This window comes from Hermetia illucens, chromosome 3, assembly GCF_905115235.1.
Source record: "Hermetia illucens chromosome 3, iHerIll2.2.curated.20191125, whole genome shotgun sequence".
NCBI lineage: Eukaryota > Metazoa > Arthropoda > Insecta > Diptera > Stratiomyidae > Hermetia > Hermetia illucens.
Genome location: NC_051851.1, coordinates 95810954 through 95829266, shown reverse-complemented (window position 1 = coordinate 95829266; position 18313 = coordinate 95810954). Strand labels below are relative to the sequence as shown.

Sequence of the window (18313 nt, the reverse complement as noted above, 5' to 3'; positions counted from 1 at the left end):
CCTAAGACCCCCCTTTAAAGAAAGTATGACTTATGGATTTCACAAATGGTTCTACAAAATGTTTCCTAAACTTTTCCTGTGGCTTTGATGCCTGCACACAAAAATAAATAAATGTGCGGCCATTCCAAGAATGGTTTTTTATCAAACTAATACAGAGCTTGAATGGTGATCTCTGCGGACTTTGTGTTTGTCTTAATAGAATAAACGTCTACTGTTTTACTTATTGAATCCCTTCGATGCTAAAAAGTAGTTTTACTTGATCAATTTTGTACTGTACAAGTGCTTCCACACTTTTGCTGCTTGAAGCCTCACGGTCTTTAACTTCGGATCAAGAAGATGAGCAGTATATCGCTTTAAGCCGGTCATTAAAAACAGTTGCTGATGGCAAATTTCCTATCCAGTCCTTTTTAGAGGATAGGACAACCACCCAGTCTCAGTTTTTGTTTTTTTTTAATAAGGTTGATTTCAGTTTCATTATCATTACACTTAATCTTGTATAAGCGATAAGCCTACAGCCGTGAGATAGCGCAAAGATGAACCCAAACATCCATAGCGAGTCACGGCAATGAGTTCGACAAGGTAGCGCTTAACTAACCATTGCGCCATCTAATTACTTTTGGAAGAGATGATTTTGTGACTATGACAGCAGTTATGGTTTTTTCTTAAATAGACGTCCTTATATTGCGTTACCTATGGCCTCTTCGATCGTCAAAAGTATCGCTTACTCCATTCGAATTAGTATCATTCGGGGCAGTAAACTCAACTATGGCCAGAAGTCCAGACTTACCACTTTCACTTAGAATTGCCGCTTTGCTCTAGTCTGTTCCAAAATCTTTGAGAAGTAAGTTAATGACGAGTTAGGTGCACATTATGAGTATTCCCAAATAGACGAGCGATATGACTTTAATAACATTCATCATCATCATCATCAACGGCGCAACAACCGGTATTCGGTCTAGGCCTGCCTTAATAAGGAACTCCAGACGTCCCGGTTTTGCGCCGAGGTCCGCCAATTCGATATCCCTAAAAGCTATCTGGCGTCTTGCTCTACGCCATCGCTCCATCTTAAGCAGGGTCTGCCTCGTCTTCTATTTCTACCCTTATAGACTTTCCGAGTGGGATCATCCTCATCCATACGGATTAGGTGACCCGCCCACCGTAACCTATTGAGCCGGATTTTATCCACAACCGGACGGTCATGGTATCGCTCATAGATTTCGTCATTGTGTGTGCCAAGAGTTCGCATTTTTTTTTGGTAAGAACCCAAGTTTCCGAGGAATACATGAGGACTGGCAAGATCATAGTCTTGTACAGTAAGAGCTTTGACCCTATGGTGAGACGTTTCGAGCGGAACAGTCTTTGTAAGCTGAAATAGGTTCTGTTGGCTGACAACAACCATGCGCGGATTTCATCATCGTAGCTGTTATCAGTTGTGATTTTCGACCCTAGATAGGAGAAATTGTCAACGGTCCCAAAGTTGTATTCTCCTATCCTTATTCTTCCTTAACATTCGCTCGCTGCAATTACCCTACCTTGTAACTTCTCACAATTTACGGTCGTGCAAGTCAAAGACGCTGATTTTTTGATTTCCTTGGTTCGACTAGTTATACGTAAGCCCGCCAATAGATTGACTTCTAATTTTCTTATCAATTCTACAGGGTAAAATTTTATGATTGCGTATCTCCTTAGATTCCCTATTCCTTCAAAGTATTTCTTTCATTTTCTCATTTCTCCCCTCTTTGCCCAAAGTTGAAGTTCCTGTCTGCATCTATTCCGTGCCTTGCAGATAATACGTCCTACTTAGACACTTCGGTGCTTTGACCTTGGGTAGATAAGTTAATCCTGAACGTCAGTAAATACCAATTGATGTGTTGCTCGTGCAATATCTTATCAGGTATATTCACCTATTTTTTTCGATATTTGTCTAAGTTCTCGTGGAACCTTGGGCATAAACTTCACGATAAACTCCGTTTCTGTAACTACCACTGCGATATTTTTAGAAAATTGAATGAGGATTTAAGTGGGGATTCTAATGTTGTTTTTTCTTGGTTGATGAGCAATGTCTGGTGTAGTAGACACTGTTTTATGAATTTACTCCTCTATGTGGCTTAATGTTGAAGTTGGCTTGGCAGCGAATTGCGCTAACGTTAAGCGCAACCATTAGACGTCTTGGCTCTTGATTTTGCCTCAAAATAATTTATTAAAAATGCAAAGGAGGTTTATTGTATCTGTTTTGGCATTTACAAACCAGATAAGTTGAGGAGAAACTTCTCTCTCTTTCTCACATTTTTTTGGTCCACAGACACCTCATTTTGGGCTAATCACCTAAGTATTTTTAAGAAAGCTTGACTAACGGCTTTGTACAAGGTAGAGACAGCACATCAAACACTACGTCACAGTCCGGGGTGCAATGATTAGGTTTGTCCTACTTTCGTCTCGTAATCTGCCTGCGATGGAGATTCCAAACCAGCAGTGATATCCTTAGCGCTCAGTCCCAAGATGATTTTCCGATAAAGATATCTGTAAATGTTAATTCTATTTGATTTACGTTTACTGAAGGTTCCAATTTTGTCTGGTTTGTCATGCTAGTTACCCATTCAACGTAATGTAAGTTGTTTCAACGACTGTAACCGTTTGGAGACTCTTGTTGGAGGCCCTCGGTTTGGGTCCTTGTTCCGCACCATTAGATAACAGGTAAAAGCCATTCAAAAGTTTCAACTCGCAATCCCATAAGTTCACCGATTATCTCCCGAAATTCCTCTTAAATGGAAACCTTTTAACATCTACGTACCGTTGTCAGATACAACAGCTTCACCTAAGAGTGCAATTGGCTGCATATTTCTGAAGCCATTATTTCCTACACCAAGGTCCTTTCAAGTGTGAGCTGCCGACCGATTCCAATAACTGGACCAGAATATTATTGCCTCATTTTCTCAAATACAAATTTCGGAGATCTTATATATTTCGTTTATTACTGAATTTCAAGGAAAGCTTTCTTTAGTTTTGACACATTCCATATTTGTTAGTCAAATGCAATGGGCTGTAGATTCTTGTTTTGCCATAAAATCGAATTTTGAAGAGTATTTCTTATCGGCTCTCTGATTTAAATCTTGTTAATGCTGTATGTGCCATCACCAATCTACGAAGAGAGCCTCGAACTAATCTTCAGGTGTTTGATGGTGATGCAGTTCATTGACCTAACTGGGGTACTGCGTTCGGTAATGGTTTAATTTTCAACCTAACTCAGAAAAGTAATCCGGAAATTATGGAAAAAAAACCAATGTAAAACCGCGGCGGTTACTATACTTATGCCATTCCGGAAAACGGAGGAAGGTGAGATTTTCCAACTCTAGTTTCAGAAGGGGAAGGAGGTTTCCCCTTAAAACGCCGATCATTCTCTGTTAAAAGCTACGACACTCCAAAGTGCAGCCCTTTCCATATCGAAAATAAACTTGTTAATAAAGCAATTGTCTCCGCGCCCATCTCCTCGGATTCGGGAAGGCGGGGAAATTGAAAGCTTAACATACATAAAGACGGTGTCGAAATCACCTCGAATATTAACACATTTTTTTCCGGTCTTTTAGGACTAAAAACTTTGCAACTCAAATTGCCAGTACTTTGATCTTCTATGTAGTATGAACTATGGGGTCTTGTGGAGAATAAGGTAGCAATCAATCTTCGGAACGGATGAGAAAGTGTGCCCTAAGAAGAAATTTCAGAAATTTATGCAGGAATCGACAACAATTAGTATGAAAATTCAATAAGCTAAAAGTAATTGAATGTCCTTGCAATCGCGGTTCGTGCTTTCATTGATGATCCCTTTTGATACCATAAGCGATGAAACACAACAGTTAAAAGTATTTCAACCGATACCGCCGCAAATTTCCAGTGGTGCAGGTCAGCATGTGTTGTGACGAAAGCCAGTTTATCATTGCGCTAGTCAGAGACGCAGAAGCTGCCGCAACAATGATGACTTCAGTACAGTGCACCGCATTACGAAGCAATTTGCAGATGTTCGCAAGTCTTCCGATGATTAACGGTAGGCTTCTCATCCACGATGACGACGAGGTGTTCGTAGCCATGCTGATTAGAAGGCGGAATTTTAAGAAAGAGCGACAGCTTCATTGCGGGGAATGTCAAGTAATGGAATCTACTATCCCGGGATAAGTGATGAATAGTTTTTTCTGGGTCTTTCTAGAAACACGTGACGCAGAGCAGTAGAGGAAGAATGTAGGCTTCACGGGAAGACCTTGTGGAAACGGAAGCGCATTGACAGGAACCGGCAACGATGACACGTAGGCCAGGTCGGCGCGATATACTCCATGTCAGGGTAATGGTAATCATACCAAATCCAACCCAATGGCAACTGATGAAGACTTTGGAACTCCTTATCTGTTATTCGAAACTAAGCTTATTGGAACAAAGATTTTCTCCCTAATATCGTCCTGCACATTTCGATCCAATCAGCTTATATTCGGCTGATGTTTCTCCGTCATCCATTTGGAAATTAGCTCAAAAAGATAATGCATACAAACGGATTAATTAATTTAGGATAAACAAACAATAGGAAGCACTAAAGTGCAACCACAATTATTTAGCTTCCGGTTAGCAATTTCTGTTCACTTTGTAGTTGAAAAAATGTGGATTTTTCCAAATGATTAATTTCTATTGGGACAACAATGCTGGTATGCAGTATTTACGAATGATTACAAATTTAAATTGTACACCCGCATTTCAAACATTGTTAAAGCATTCTCGCGTAAAATTTTGCAGCTGACGATGATGGCGTTGGCGATGACGTAAACAATTATAAAATGAGCGAAATGAACTGTGGGACATAACCATTCCTCCATCAAATGCAGTTTCATTTTTATTGCACACCAATGTGAAATTGTCACATGAGTAAAAATAGGTTGAGCGGAACATTGGATATTTCCTGATTGGCATATGCAGGATGGGTTTATGCTTTAAAGGTGATTAAATTTTAAGTCAACAAAAAGAAAGCCCATCAAAAGCTATAAAATTTAGAAATATTACCTATTGTTCTGACTTTTACGGATTCCATGCTTGTCTATCGAAATAACCCACAAATCGAGCCAATTTTCGTATATTCGATTAAAATAAAACCAACCAGTGTCGACGAAATCACTTTGCTTACGTTGGAGCAAGTTGGATGTGGCCATGCTATCAGAGGATGAAAAAAGGAGGAGAGGATGTCACCCGATTTACCTACCAACTTACGACCGAACATTTTTATACTGGCGAATTGCTATATTTATGTCTTTGCTCTTATTCTCATCGGTTTTCACTTCAATGCTCAAACCAATTTTATCAATTGTAGTTGACACCTACGCTGATGATCATTTTCATCAGGCTTTGGCGTCCCATATTATATATCATCGTTCGTATCCTACTAAATATAAAATATTAACTTGAACTCATTCCATTACTTTCAATGCATAGAATTTCGTAATACTTGTATATCCATTTTCACACCACTTCCGCTGACAGTTCGATTCAAGAATCCTTTTTGCTGTTCAAAAGCGCCATCTCGAAAGTATGTAATCTATCTTCAAAATCTTCTGAATGCTGGGAAATGTTAAGGATAGACTTCTCGCATAAAGTAAGCGCTCTGTGACTCTGGCTGAACCAAACTGTCAAATATGACACTTATGACCTACGGTTAATAAGTATAAATTGAGAGTTAAAATGATTTTGTTTCTTGTAGTCTGTATACTGCCTTATTCCAACTACTCGTAAATGCTTGATTTAATCGAAAAAATTTACTTTTTCAGTCGAATGGAGTTCGGTATTAATCATCGACCAGGCGAGGCGGAAGTAGGTTTCGATTGATTTTCAATTCATAAAACTATAAGATCTACATGCTAAACATAATGAAGTTTACATATCTTGGAATAAAGCATATCTTGGAGAGAGTGAATTTCTTAAGGAGGTTTGAGATTGGTGGAGGTGATGCGCAACCCAGAAATTGCAGTTTCTGCGGGTAAGGAAGAATATAAGTGCGGATGGAGACTGCCAGGGACTATGGACGCATTTAAACTAGGTCCACATGGAATCTGCTTTTCGGCGATTGGGGCTCGAAAGTAAAAGCCAAAAATAATTTTTGAAATTATTGAAAATGATTTATGGGTATAGTCCAAGCTCACCTGGGGAGATATGTCTCTTGGAGGTCTGTGGTCGGCCATTGTGCAAATTTATAAATAATGTAACATCCAGTTTAACGACGAAAGCTTTTCTCACCAGAAAGGGATGACTTATTGAAAGTTGAGTTTCGTTCGGTAAGCAATTGTAATGAATCTGTATTTGCCAGGGGATTGAATGATCTAAAATTAGTTTCTCCCAATCATAGGGACAAAACTATACTTCACAATTGAAGAAGCAGCCGTATGGGTCCGCTTACGCTTACGTATACTTCCCTAGAATTGAATTTATATTAATCACTTTATGAGCGCAGTGGTTTTAGGGGGTAAAAATTCCGTTGGCAAGGACTATCAAATCTAAAAACGATTGTACATCGATACACTCGAAACCCTAAGGCTTTTTAAAAAAAAAAAATATGTACCAAAAAATGTAGGAATTATCAACAACGACTTCTTGGGCAACCTAATATTTCATAGTATCCTTGACTAGTTACTATTTTTCCCATTATGTTATACTGAGTTGGTTGAGTAATGGATATCAACCTCTCATTCTCTATGTATTGAATGGGAACTGTAGCAAATGAAATAGCTGTCACTGTCTTTATTTTGAACCTCCATAGCGAAATGAACCGAATTTTATATCAACTCAGCTTATGGGTTATATGAACCCCTGGTTGTTTTTTGTCTTCGGTTCGGCAATCCTCTTATCTCCATGCACTTATTCTGGAAAGCTAATGGAGGTTACAGATTATTTGACATATTAGATTTCGTCTATACCGTAACTTTCCGTATTACTATATAGAACCTAGTTGGGGTGCCAACGCCCACTTGCACTCGTGACTGGAATGGGACCCCAGATCTCGACAATTTGAACATTGTTTATTATGAATTTTGAGTAGTCAGTAACTATAATAGAACACTCGTAGTGCACCCAAAAACCCGTCTTTCGAATATCTAATTACCGGATACCAGCATTCAAAATAAGGCCAGAAACTTCATCTGTAATATTGGTTCCTTGAAATGTGCCGCAATAAGAAAGCTGGAAAATATTGTGGTATGCTGGGTTGAAGGACATTTCCCCAAAATTTTTCTTTCTTTCGCAACCCTAAGCAATTCATAAATTTTGCTGGCAACGAAGGTCTTATCAATATCATTCGCGACAAGCATTTTTTTCACCCTAGTTTCCGTTAAGGAATTTTCTAATCTATACGTTACTACCCAGATGGCTCACGTTGTTAGAGCCCTCAGCTGTCGTAGCGGAGGGTCGTGGTTCAAATCTTACTGGTGTGAGAGGGATTTGTTATCGTGATTGGATGTGGGATACCAATATACTCAGCTGTGAATGAGTACCTGAGTCAAATCAGGGTAATAATCTCCCTCGAGTGCAATATTGGTCACATTGCCTACTAGAGTGTACTATAGTGTTCCGTTACCTTCTTTAATGAAGTAACTTCAAGACTCTGGTCCAATTGAATTGTTGCGCCAACAATTATTAATATTATTCTAATAAGCTAAATAATGAAGGATGCTAACCTAATTGTTCTAAGAATTACGATCGATCTCTTCCTATTGAACATTCGAGTCAAGAAAGACTGCCCTCCAAAATCGTGCAATATACAGCCAAATTGGAATGTTTGCGTTGCACGTTCTTGTAAACACTTCATTTAATCAACATCTGTTATCATTCTTTTCAAAAAAGGATCGCTTTCTTGTCGTTTCAGCAGTATATCGCAGATGTTAATATGTGCCGACAAATGAATTCCTTTGCGATCCTGGGAAATCCACATATCGAAATAGTTTCTTTCAGTGCAAGTGAATACTCTTTTGGCTTACCTTTAATGCTTCCGCAGTGTCTCGTATCGTATAATGTTGTGACCGAGGAGCATTCAAAAATAGAATATTGCGAAGAAGCACAGTAAGTCCTCCATTTGCAACTTCTTATGAAATCTATGAAAAATCTATAAAACCTTCAATTTCTCCTAAAAAATGAAGCTTATTTTTTGGGATTTTTTTAGTGGGGAATTAATTAGAATTCAATAAAATTTGAGCATTATGTTAGTCATATTTCAGATACAGTTACGCGATATTATTCTGATGAAAGTCGCAACTAGAGTTCTCTAATTGCGGGACGTGTAGCGACCTCAATTTCCATCTGAAGCCAAAAGTGTTCTAATTTTTCATTATTATTCTCTGAAAATATGTGCCCCACTGCAGTTGAAAATAGCCAAAATCAAAAATATTTGCTTTTTATACAAAAAAAGGCACTTTTAGAAAAAATCCCAAACGTTGGTTCATATTATTCGTAATTTTATAAAGAATCTCACCTCCAAATTTCATAATAATCTATTTATTACTTTTAGAGTCATAATTCCCGAAAATGTAAGTCATTTTGAGACAAACAAAAAATTGTGTGAAAAGTCTCCTTTCGGATATGAAGACACTTATCACCCCTAATTACGACAGTACAGTTACAACAAATACAAATGAACTGGTGCAAGCGACTGACGTGAAGTAATTATAAATACGCTATTTGCATTGTGCTACAAGATTTCATAAGGGCATAAAGCGACTACCTCCTGGGCGCTCGATCCTGAGCCTGTACCCGATAATTGCTCGGTTGCATAGCCGTAAAATCTAAAGGAACGCGAATTTCGCTGTAAAATGTCTGCAGCGTATTCTAGGATAGTTAAGCAATGAAAATTAATTTAATTCTGAAAACCTAAACCATCAGCTGTGGGAACGACATATGACAAATATATATATAAAGCACCCGAGTGGCGCTAAAATGAGAAACGCAATCACTTTTTACTCAATCGATTACTATGTATAATACAAGCGACTTAATAAGCGTCAAGCAATATTGAAAGTCAACCGATATTCATTAAGCCTATTCGGTTGCTACATGAAGGTCCTGGAGCTTCAACGTGTTGTGTAGTCATAATCCCACGGTCTTCTTCGGACAAGGCAAATCAAACCACGACAATCACAGCCTCACAGCAGTTCTGGTTTATACTGAGTGCGGGTTCAGCGTTCACACGCAATTGGTGGTTTTACGTGAGTACTCGCCGTTTCGGCCTAACCCCACTATTCTATTCGGACAATCAGAGGCCGCTGTGACTGGAACAGCGATACCTGCTTAGAGTGAGCCCGGGCTCAGCATTCATACCAGTTAATGCAAGGGCCATATAAAACCTCTACCGCACTAAGAGGTACGACGCCCAAGTTGTACAGCACGACTGCATTCTTGATCCTACAAGGAGCTCCGCCTTTGATGTGCGTACAATCACATGGACCATGGAACTCTCACTAGGGAGCCAACCGCAAATAAACGGGCCGAGAACACAATTCGCCTCCTAGAAGGGCTATTCTGGTTTCCGAGGTACCAAATAACCTCTGGTGAGGCTTCGTGGCCCGAGCCTGGTCAGTCCCTTATAAACGCGAGTATGATCGCCCTGCTAGACCTCGGGGTATTCGCCAACTGCATCACGACCATCAAATCAATGTGCATATAGCATTTCCCGGTGCTGCCCTTCGGGGTTGGTGTTGACTCAGCCGATGGAGTTGGTGCACCGTTTGCCTTCAACGGAACTCCCTAAACAGGCGAAGGAAGGAAGTGCGCGCTGCGACTCAAAAATTGATATTTTTGGGGTCCTTCGAGTCGGATCAGATTCAATCCAAATGCAGGTTACTAGTTAGTTATTTCTACTAACAATCTTCTAATATTAATTCCCAATTTTTTTGGGTATATCGTTGCCCAATTACGTTATCCTACTTCGCAGCGAAAAAAGCAGAAACTCAATGAAAACATTTAATCGAATTGTTGGTTTCATTTGTGTGAAAATGTTGATTTTAAAACATTCCTGACCAATTTTCCTCATTCTTTCGGAAATAAATTCCATTAAAATTTCATACTTCCGTTCATTGAGCAGAAAACATCAAAAGGAGACAACGTTACGCGTTCAAGTCTACTAAACGTCCCAACTTTCTCATAAAAAATTATTTTTAGATTGACATTAAATTAAACAAACTCATAATAAAATAAGAGAATCCGAACTAAAAAATATAAGGGGAGACGACTTCGGAGGTAACGCCGCAAAATGGTTAATCGGCCGTACGAGACGACTGCAAAAAGTCCAGGAATTCTGTACAATATGCTGACATAAAGACACTTAGGCTATAACATTGGACGACGAAATTAGGGAAGAATCAAAGAAAAACTTCAATATGGAGGAACAGATCAAGTGACGGTGGTTGTGTATCTCCCAAACACATGTGCTCTGACTTTTAATTTGGGGGATTTTCCGAACTTTTTTGTTGCTGTAGGCAGCTTGGCTTCCACCAGCTTCTTCATCTCCCCGGACGCTGTTCTCTTTCCCATCAAATAGCTTGTCTGCAGGTATTCCACGCTTTGTCCTTTGTATTATAATTTCCTTGTTTATTAATACTTTTTTATATTAAATAGAAAGTATTTGCTGAGTGAGATACAGAGCGGCGAGTAGAGCTCTGACATCCTCGAGTAAGACTGGAGCAAAAGCAAGCAGAAATGTACGGGGGAAACTCCTGGAATCTTTTCTTCTGTGATATACAATATTATGTCTGTGAGTATAGACAAAGCACACGAAAACATGACATACTTTTACTAGCACTGAGCTCACCACTCTCCCTCTTCCGATCGGACCAGCGTCTCGTCGGGGCAGGCCCAGACTAGTAGAAATTTTAGATGAATAAAACCAAAATAAAAAATCTGAGCCCAACGGATGCGAACCGATTGAAGGAAGCTAAGATTTTGCCGCCATGTAGATATTGTTCTGGCAGTTTCCCAACCCTTCGTCCCCCGATGCTGTTGGATGATAGACCTCCAGCATCCACTCGTCGACTTTTAAGTAAAATACAAGGAAAAGAAAAATATGAAGAAACGCGTGATGACTTCATATTTTCTTAAAAAGGGAGAAGTGATGTTCAACGGTGTGTGATTAAATCCGTTCTACATCTGTTGGCTATAATACAATGCTGCTGCGTTTCCTCACTCGGGGGTGGGTTCACGAAAGGCAGCGCAAAGATCTATCCCAAAAGGACTAGTTGGGGGAGGAGGAAAGCATAGAAAAAAGCAAGAAAATAAGGTGAAGGATGAAACATAAAAAAATCACTGGATAGTAGAAAGGAAGGCACGTTGACAGGTGGTCAGGTTAATTCGGTGGAAATGAGAGAAATTTCATTTTTGAAAATTCATTTTGCGTTACACTTTTTTTCGTGAAACCTTTCCGGGTCGGGGGCTTTGTGGATGAACGTAAGAACATTTGATTGCTGCTTGTTTTAGACAGTTTGGAGCGGGGTAAATTATTGCCGAAAAGTAACAAATTAAAGTGAAATCCCAATAGAAATGTAGGGAAGAACGTGTACATTCCGTGTGAACTCGGATGCTAAAAATGTAAAATGATAAATTAAAGTGACATCAGAAATCTCGTACGAACATATGAAATTTCTTTGTTCCCTTAATAAAAAAAACGTATTGACGCCTCTTCCCCAGACTGGCACCCCCACAATGTAGGCTAAGAATAAACGGTACTAGAAATTCTCTAGTTTATCCGCTTTAATCCCACAAATGTCATAACTGTCCTCTGATATATCGCATGCAGGCTTGAATTTTGCGAATTCTCCTCATCTTACGAGAAACTCTGGGGAAGCAGGAACGGCGAAAAGAAAAGCTGAACAGAGTTTTTGTTGATGAAAAGAAAAACCATGAATGAAACTTTGGTCTTTGTTGTGCTTTCCTATCTTTTCACTACATCTACGGCGACGCTACATCTATCCAATCTGCTCGAGACAGCAACAAACCCGGCATCATCATTATTACAGTCAATCATTCCGCATATGATGCAAAGTGCGCTGCTAGGGTATCCGCAAAATAAGATACTAGAACAGTTTATCTTAGAACGTGCTTCGGCTGATTTAGAGATTTGCGATTCGCAACCGCTAATAATTATCTCGACAAGCCAGCGTGAATTTTGATCAAGAAGCAGATTTTCTGATATTTTTGAAAATTATACAGTGGCGTGCGTTTTCCCTGCTCTATAACACATCTTGCAATGCTACGGCAGCATGGATTACTAGGCATACCGTGCAAGATGTACCGGTGAAGATGTATGGCTGTGGCAGACGGTAATTTATCATTAGGAAATTTATGATGACCAATTAAACCTTTCGGAGCATATTTAAGATGTCTACGATCTGTGAAGATATGTGCTGGTCTCATCATTGCTTCCTAGATGTATCTGATCTGTGCGCATGTGTGCGTATCAGATTTTGCTGATTTGCGAGTGAGAGGATGACAATTTTCCATCATATTTTCCACTCATGAAACAGGTATCATTTGGAAGTTAGCCAAATATGTGTAGTACCCACAGGAAGGTAACAAAATTATGAGCTAAATGAGTAGTTTAATGGGAGATATTACGAAAATAGCACTCCTAACAAGCCTTTTGATTTGTTTTTACATTAATTTAAGCATTATAGCCATGCAATGACTTGACATATAAGTATGCTCTATTTAGAATTGTCAGCGCATCACAAGTTTGGTATTCTTTGCTCATATCCGGGGAGTATTGCTTTGCGGCGAGTGGTATGGTCTGGGGCAGCACGAGTATTCATATCGCGCGTCCGCTGTGCTTTCTAGGCAAGATCTAGTTACCCGGGCTTGTTTTGTAGAGCGACGGTTGTGGCGTTTACCGCATTCATTTTTTCCTCTAACCGTATCATATTCTACAAGAAATTGTGGTTTCCGATATCACGTTCAAGGCCAAGATTAATCTCCTTCTCTCCTCAGTAAACATTAGAAAGTGGAATATATCCTGCGCCGATTTTTCGCATGTGGCGGCACATTCGGGACAGTTTTATCTAAACCACTCCGTAAAGTGATTCTCCGTATATTCATACTAATCATTTTTCTATAACGGTTTTATATGTATGAGTTCAGCGGTACTTTTCATGGTTATTTTCCCATTGCTGCCTTATTTTGCATAATTCCTTCTTACTTGTTTTCCTAACGTTCGTAGTCACTTCGTGCTATGTACACCCAGTGATCTGTTATCCTAAACACATTGTATATTTCCAACTCAATTCATCTTCATCCAGTCCTCAGAATTATATACTACTCCTGCGCAGTCAGAAGCCGTCTATGCCAGAATGAATCACAAGTTCCCTTTCGATAAGCAATTTGGGACTACACTTCGACTTCTCAATGTTTCTTGAAGCTTGGCTTGATATTGATCATCGCTCCAGGTTGACACGATTGCTTTTATTCCGATTAGTAATAAGTCCAGCCTCTAGCATCTAGCTTTGCCATCGCACAAAACTTGCCAAAAACCATCGTACAGAGCCCGGTCCGCAATCGTCATTATCACATTAACCGCCGGGTGGTTGTTCCGATAGATCACAAGGTCTTCACGATATTTTTTAAAAGATACTCCCAGTGGTTTTTGAAGCTGCCGTAGCAATACCGAATTTTCTCTCTCCATTGGCCGGGAAACACTGCTTCCACCATGCAGAGCATGTCAATAGCCTCGTCTAAGTAACCAACTGGAAAGCTTTATTCGGAATCCCTTCTAATCACAGATTCTTATTATTTTCACAAATATCGTATAGTTGAAGTAATAAAAACTTGTTGTTTCTTTTTCGTTGGTGTGGGTATTTATTCTTGCAAATACCGATATTTCGGGAACCACTTGTTCCCTTCATCAGTGCAAACAAGAACTTGCATAATTTCACTCTGATCGTATAGTTGTTCCTTAGTAGCTCCGGGAATCAAAAAATGTCCTATTAAACTGGTGGCTGATGTCAACTTTCTTCCTGCTGTGGAAAAAGAGTTGTAATTTAGACCTTTAGACAATAACTCACCGGTTTGTACTATTCAAGGTGCAGCTTTTTGTACGGTTCCCATTTGATTCTTAAGACTACTTACAAGACCTCGGTGAGTCTGTGCCGCAATAAATTGACTTCGGTTACCAAAAGTGTACGCTTTTTGTCAAGGGTCGGGATATATAGTAAAAGGTGAAATTTAACCAAAATTCCTTCTAAGTCTATTCCGAGTAATTGACTGCAAGAGAAACAGCCCTATAAAACCCAGAAAGGTGGTCTAAACAGAAGACTTGGTTTTTAAGAAAAAAGAAATTAGAGCTACTGACTAGCCGGAAAGTGCTGTTTTTTGGTTTTTTTGATTTTGCACTTATTGCATTTCACATATGTGCATTCATGTATTGACACATTTAAAGTGTTAATCTCACTTTTGACTTTGAAAAAAATCGGTTTTTTATTGCATTTTTAAGGTTTTGTGTAAAATGACCTTATCGTTATATGTAAACCAAAACCTTATTAAAATCGATTCACTGTCAGACAGGACTCACTTCGGAAACTACCCAACCTAAAATCTGACAAGTCACGGTGGTGCGCTCATATGAAATCCAGGGCGCAAAATATGTCCCATTCCGATATCTGTTTAATTTTTCTAGATTCTATTAATTGGCTGAAGAACCCCACTTAAGTTCATCCTAGGAATAGGACAGTATCGCGTGTATGCGTGCCAAGTTTCATAGAAATCCGGTTATTAGTGTAAAAGTTATAGCAGTTAAAACTTATCAATTTCCCAGGAATTTGTTGCGTCCTAAGCCATACAAATAAGATGCTGACCTCATAATTAACGAGAATAATAGGCATTCCAGTGAAATATTAAAATTCCATTCTAGTCTACTTCTCCTCAGCTTTTTTTAAGGTTTTGTGTTATTAAAAGCAATCTACTATCTGCCTGTCTGTCGGGCCCAAAACACTCTCAATACGGATACATGTTTAAATAATAGTACAATACCATATTTATTATAAGTATATTTCTAGAAATCAACTGAGTATACCCCCTTAAGTTTATCCTCGAATCAACTTTTGCTGTAATATAAGCTGTACTATAGAGCACGATTCTACCAGTTTGGTGGCAATCGCACCGTTAATAACAGAGTTACAATAGGTCCAATGTGTTATTTGTGTGCAAATTTCTTGCATTGTAACTCGTTTTTCTCAAACCTGATGAGAAGGGGGCTTCCCTCCGGGCCCAGAATTTTCCCGGGGCTCGGAATAGAAATTTTAATGGGAAAAATTGATAACAGTTGGGCCCACATAATGTTTACTCCAAGCCCGTTTGATTTCTACGCAGGGTCCGAGTTTCCGTATAATTTTCACCCCGGGCGCGAATTTTCTCTTTACGGCCCTGGTTTTTCTAAAAACGATATGTTTGAAAACGTTGATCTAAATTACTATTGTCAGGCTTCTTCAATACATGAAAATCTAGTGTTTAATCTTTGTTTTTTTTTATGAAAAATGACCTATGGAACCTTAACTTTGACTTTCCGCCATTTTAGGAAAAATGCATATTTTTTTAAATCCCTCGATCAAATACTAGTTTTTGCTATTATCTAACTAAGGCCATTGATGTTTTTTGGTTCAAATGTTGAGGTTGCTATAATTTTGGTCGCTGTAAAATATGGAAAAAATGCATTTTTTGGACGGCCTTTTGTAGCATAACTGTAATATTTTTCAATAAAAATACTGAAGATTGCTCCGTAGTTTTTTTTTTAAATCCCTGGAAATGGTCTATTTTTGCGCAACAAATGGGGTTAACCCCTTAATTAGAAATGCAAAGAGCATCATTAATCTGTTTTCCATTTTGATGCTGCTTTCTTTCTTTTTTAAAATGAGCCAACCTTTCATTTCCAACGAAATAGAGAATTCACACCTGAAAAGAGCACTCTTGAATCTTAAAGTGGTGGTTCCTAACACTTACAGAGGACCAGCAGTAATTGATTAGAAGCCTTTTGAACACTTCGTAGCTCAAAGATTTGGCCATTGTGGAAGATTTAAGGATTACTCTTCAGATTTGTATCTAGAGATCTATATCTATTTAGTAGTAATTGAGAATTTTTCTTCTGCGAGACTGACAGTTTGAAAGTCACTCATTCCAAACATCCACTGAATACTCCGTGAGGTCCAAAGAACATCAAAGAATATGGAGATGTGTTTAAAAAATCGGATGGTGTTAGACATTCTGCTGGGATTTACAGGCTAATTGTTATCGTTTCGATGAAACAAAATGTGCTGCAAAAAATACTATAGTTCTAAGCTAATGCAATTCTATCCCGTTTAGTTATGTATCAGTGCTTTTTATGATTATTATACAACCAACAAAACACAACATCACAATTCTGCGTTGACAAAATAGTAGCAATTCGACGTTAGACCACGACTCAGTGACATTAAGATATTGGAGAAAAGAAGTCACCACACAAAAAAAATGCACTCATCGAAAACCACAATGGACGAAAAAACAACAGATGTGGATAGTATTGCACAAAGTGGGTACAGGAACTGATAACCTACTTAACTGCCTGATGGGACAACGAGGTCGTATAATCTTTCGGCGGTCCTATATAACATCCGGAGAAGTCCCATCTCTTTTGGGTGATGTGATAAGCCAAAGTAACATGTGCATACAGATTGCTCCTCCAAGCAGAATCGCTTCTTTACCACCATTGTGAATTCCCACGCATACTATTAATGATATTGTTGAGGTTAAACGGGATAGGGTCAAAAGCAGGATAATGCATTTTTCTTCCACCGAATATTGTCATGTGGCTTATCAAATGAAAGGACTCGATTAGCACTTCTCAAAGAACAGAAATTTTTTATATTACTTATAAAGGGGTGAGAGGCTCATATATATATTTTTGAAATTTACTGAAAGTCCTCTTGAAGTACAAAATACAAAAAAATATATGTCATATTATACAGCTGGAGAAAATAAAGTTTGCTGAAACTCCTACTATTATTAGCAAAGTTATACAGGTCGAAGCTACTGCACTGTATTTTACTGTAGAGCATCAGTACATATACCTTAACTGCGAGCTACGAGTCACATATAAATACCGTCATCGTGTATCAAATTTTTTCTACTGGCGACTTGTTTACTTTACAAAAGGTATGGCAGTGATTCATTCCTTATCATGACATACATTGACGTAGTTGACGTGATCTTCGGCTTACGTCCTTTAACATTCACGGCTTCTAGATCAAAAGTACTATTGCCTTGATTGCATTCTTTATGATATCGCTTCCTTGTTCTGGTAGATTATTTCTAAAAAAAGATGACACTGGTTTTAATTCATTTGAGAAATTTCCATTCAGGTATTCACGGCGCAAAGTTCATTTTAAAAACGCCGTTATTGATTGATGTTTGTCCGTCAGTCCGTCCACTAGGCACGGTAAAAGTATTTGTGTGAACATATTTTTCAATTAGCGCCGAAAATATTTGCGACGAAATCATTCAGCGTAAATTTTTGTTGATATAGTCGCGACCTCATATCGCGACATAGGCCTATTCTAACCTCTTTATCTTCGTTCCTATCTTACTTCCTGCAGTTTTCCATTACAAGGCGCTGATAGTTCTTCCCGTGATGCGAATGAATAAATTGAATATTCCAACCTAGGGGCAGCCAATATGTTTTTCTTAGGCGGCATGACGATGAAATAATAATGTAACAATACGGTTTGATAGCAGGGATCAATTGCAACTAGTCTCCCACAAATCTAAATAGTTCATTCTTTTTTCTGAGTAGGGTGAGGAAAGATTTCTCCAGATCCCTGTAAAGAATTTGGATGAACTTCTTTTTGATCCATCAAAACTTTCTATATATTGGGTTGGAGCAAAAGAAATGTCGTATTTGTGATCGCAATTTGTTGCTTTATTTAACATACTTAAAATTATCCGATTTAAGTCAAATATGCACCGTTTTGTTCGCAAACTTGTTGCCATTTAGAAGGCAACTTCATTATCCCCCGCCCCCTTAAAAGAGATTTTTTTCCGTCAACCCGCGTGGCACCTAAACATCCAGCTGTTTTTGGAATTTTTGGTTTTATGGTCTATACCCAGTTTCTGGCCAGTGGAGCGAATGCTCACATGCCGGTCTACTTGGATTATTTCGACGATTTTATCAATTTCTACGACGGTTGGCCCATCTTCGACATGCACTACACCAGAACGAAATCGATCGAGTTAACGGTACAGTATCGGGCCTATAAACTTCATAAATTTTTTGGGCCGCCTTCGTTGCATTTTT

At 38.8% G+C, this 18313-nt stretch overlaps 1 protein-coding gene across 6 annotated transcripts in view; it reads left to right on the top strand.

Moving 5' to 3' along the window:
• Nucleotides 1-18313, top strand: part of LOC119651223 (polypyrimidine tract-binding protein 1) — a 602545-nt gene that overhangs the window by 268574 nt on the left and 315658 nt on the right. For 2 of the 6 annotated variants that reach the window (XM_038054680.1, XM_038054681.1), the window contains exon 2: nt 5796-5838. The exons of the other annotated variants lie outside the window; for them this stretch is intronic. In XM_038054680.1, the coding sequence (XP_037910608.1) occupies nt 5800-5838 (39 nt within the window). In that variant the 5' untranslated portion in view covers nt 5796-5799. The remainder of the gene's footprint in view (nt 1-5795; nt 5839-18313) is intronic. 6 annotated transcript variants of the gene reach the window in all.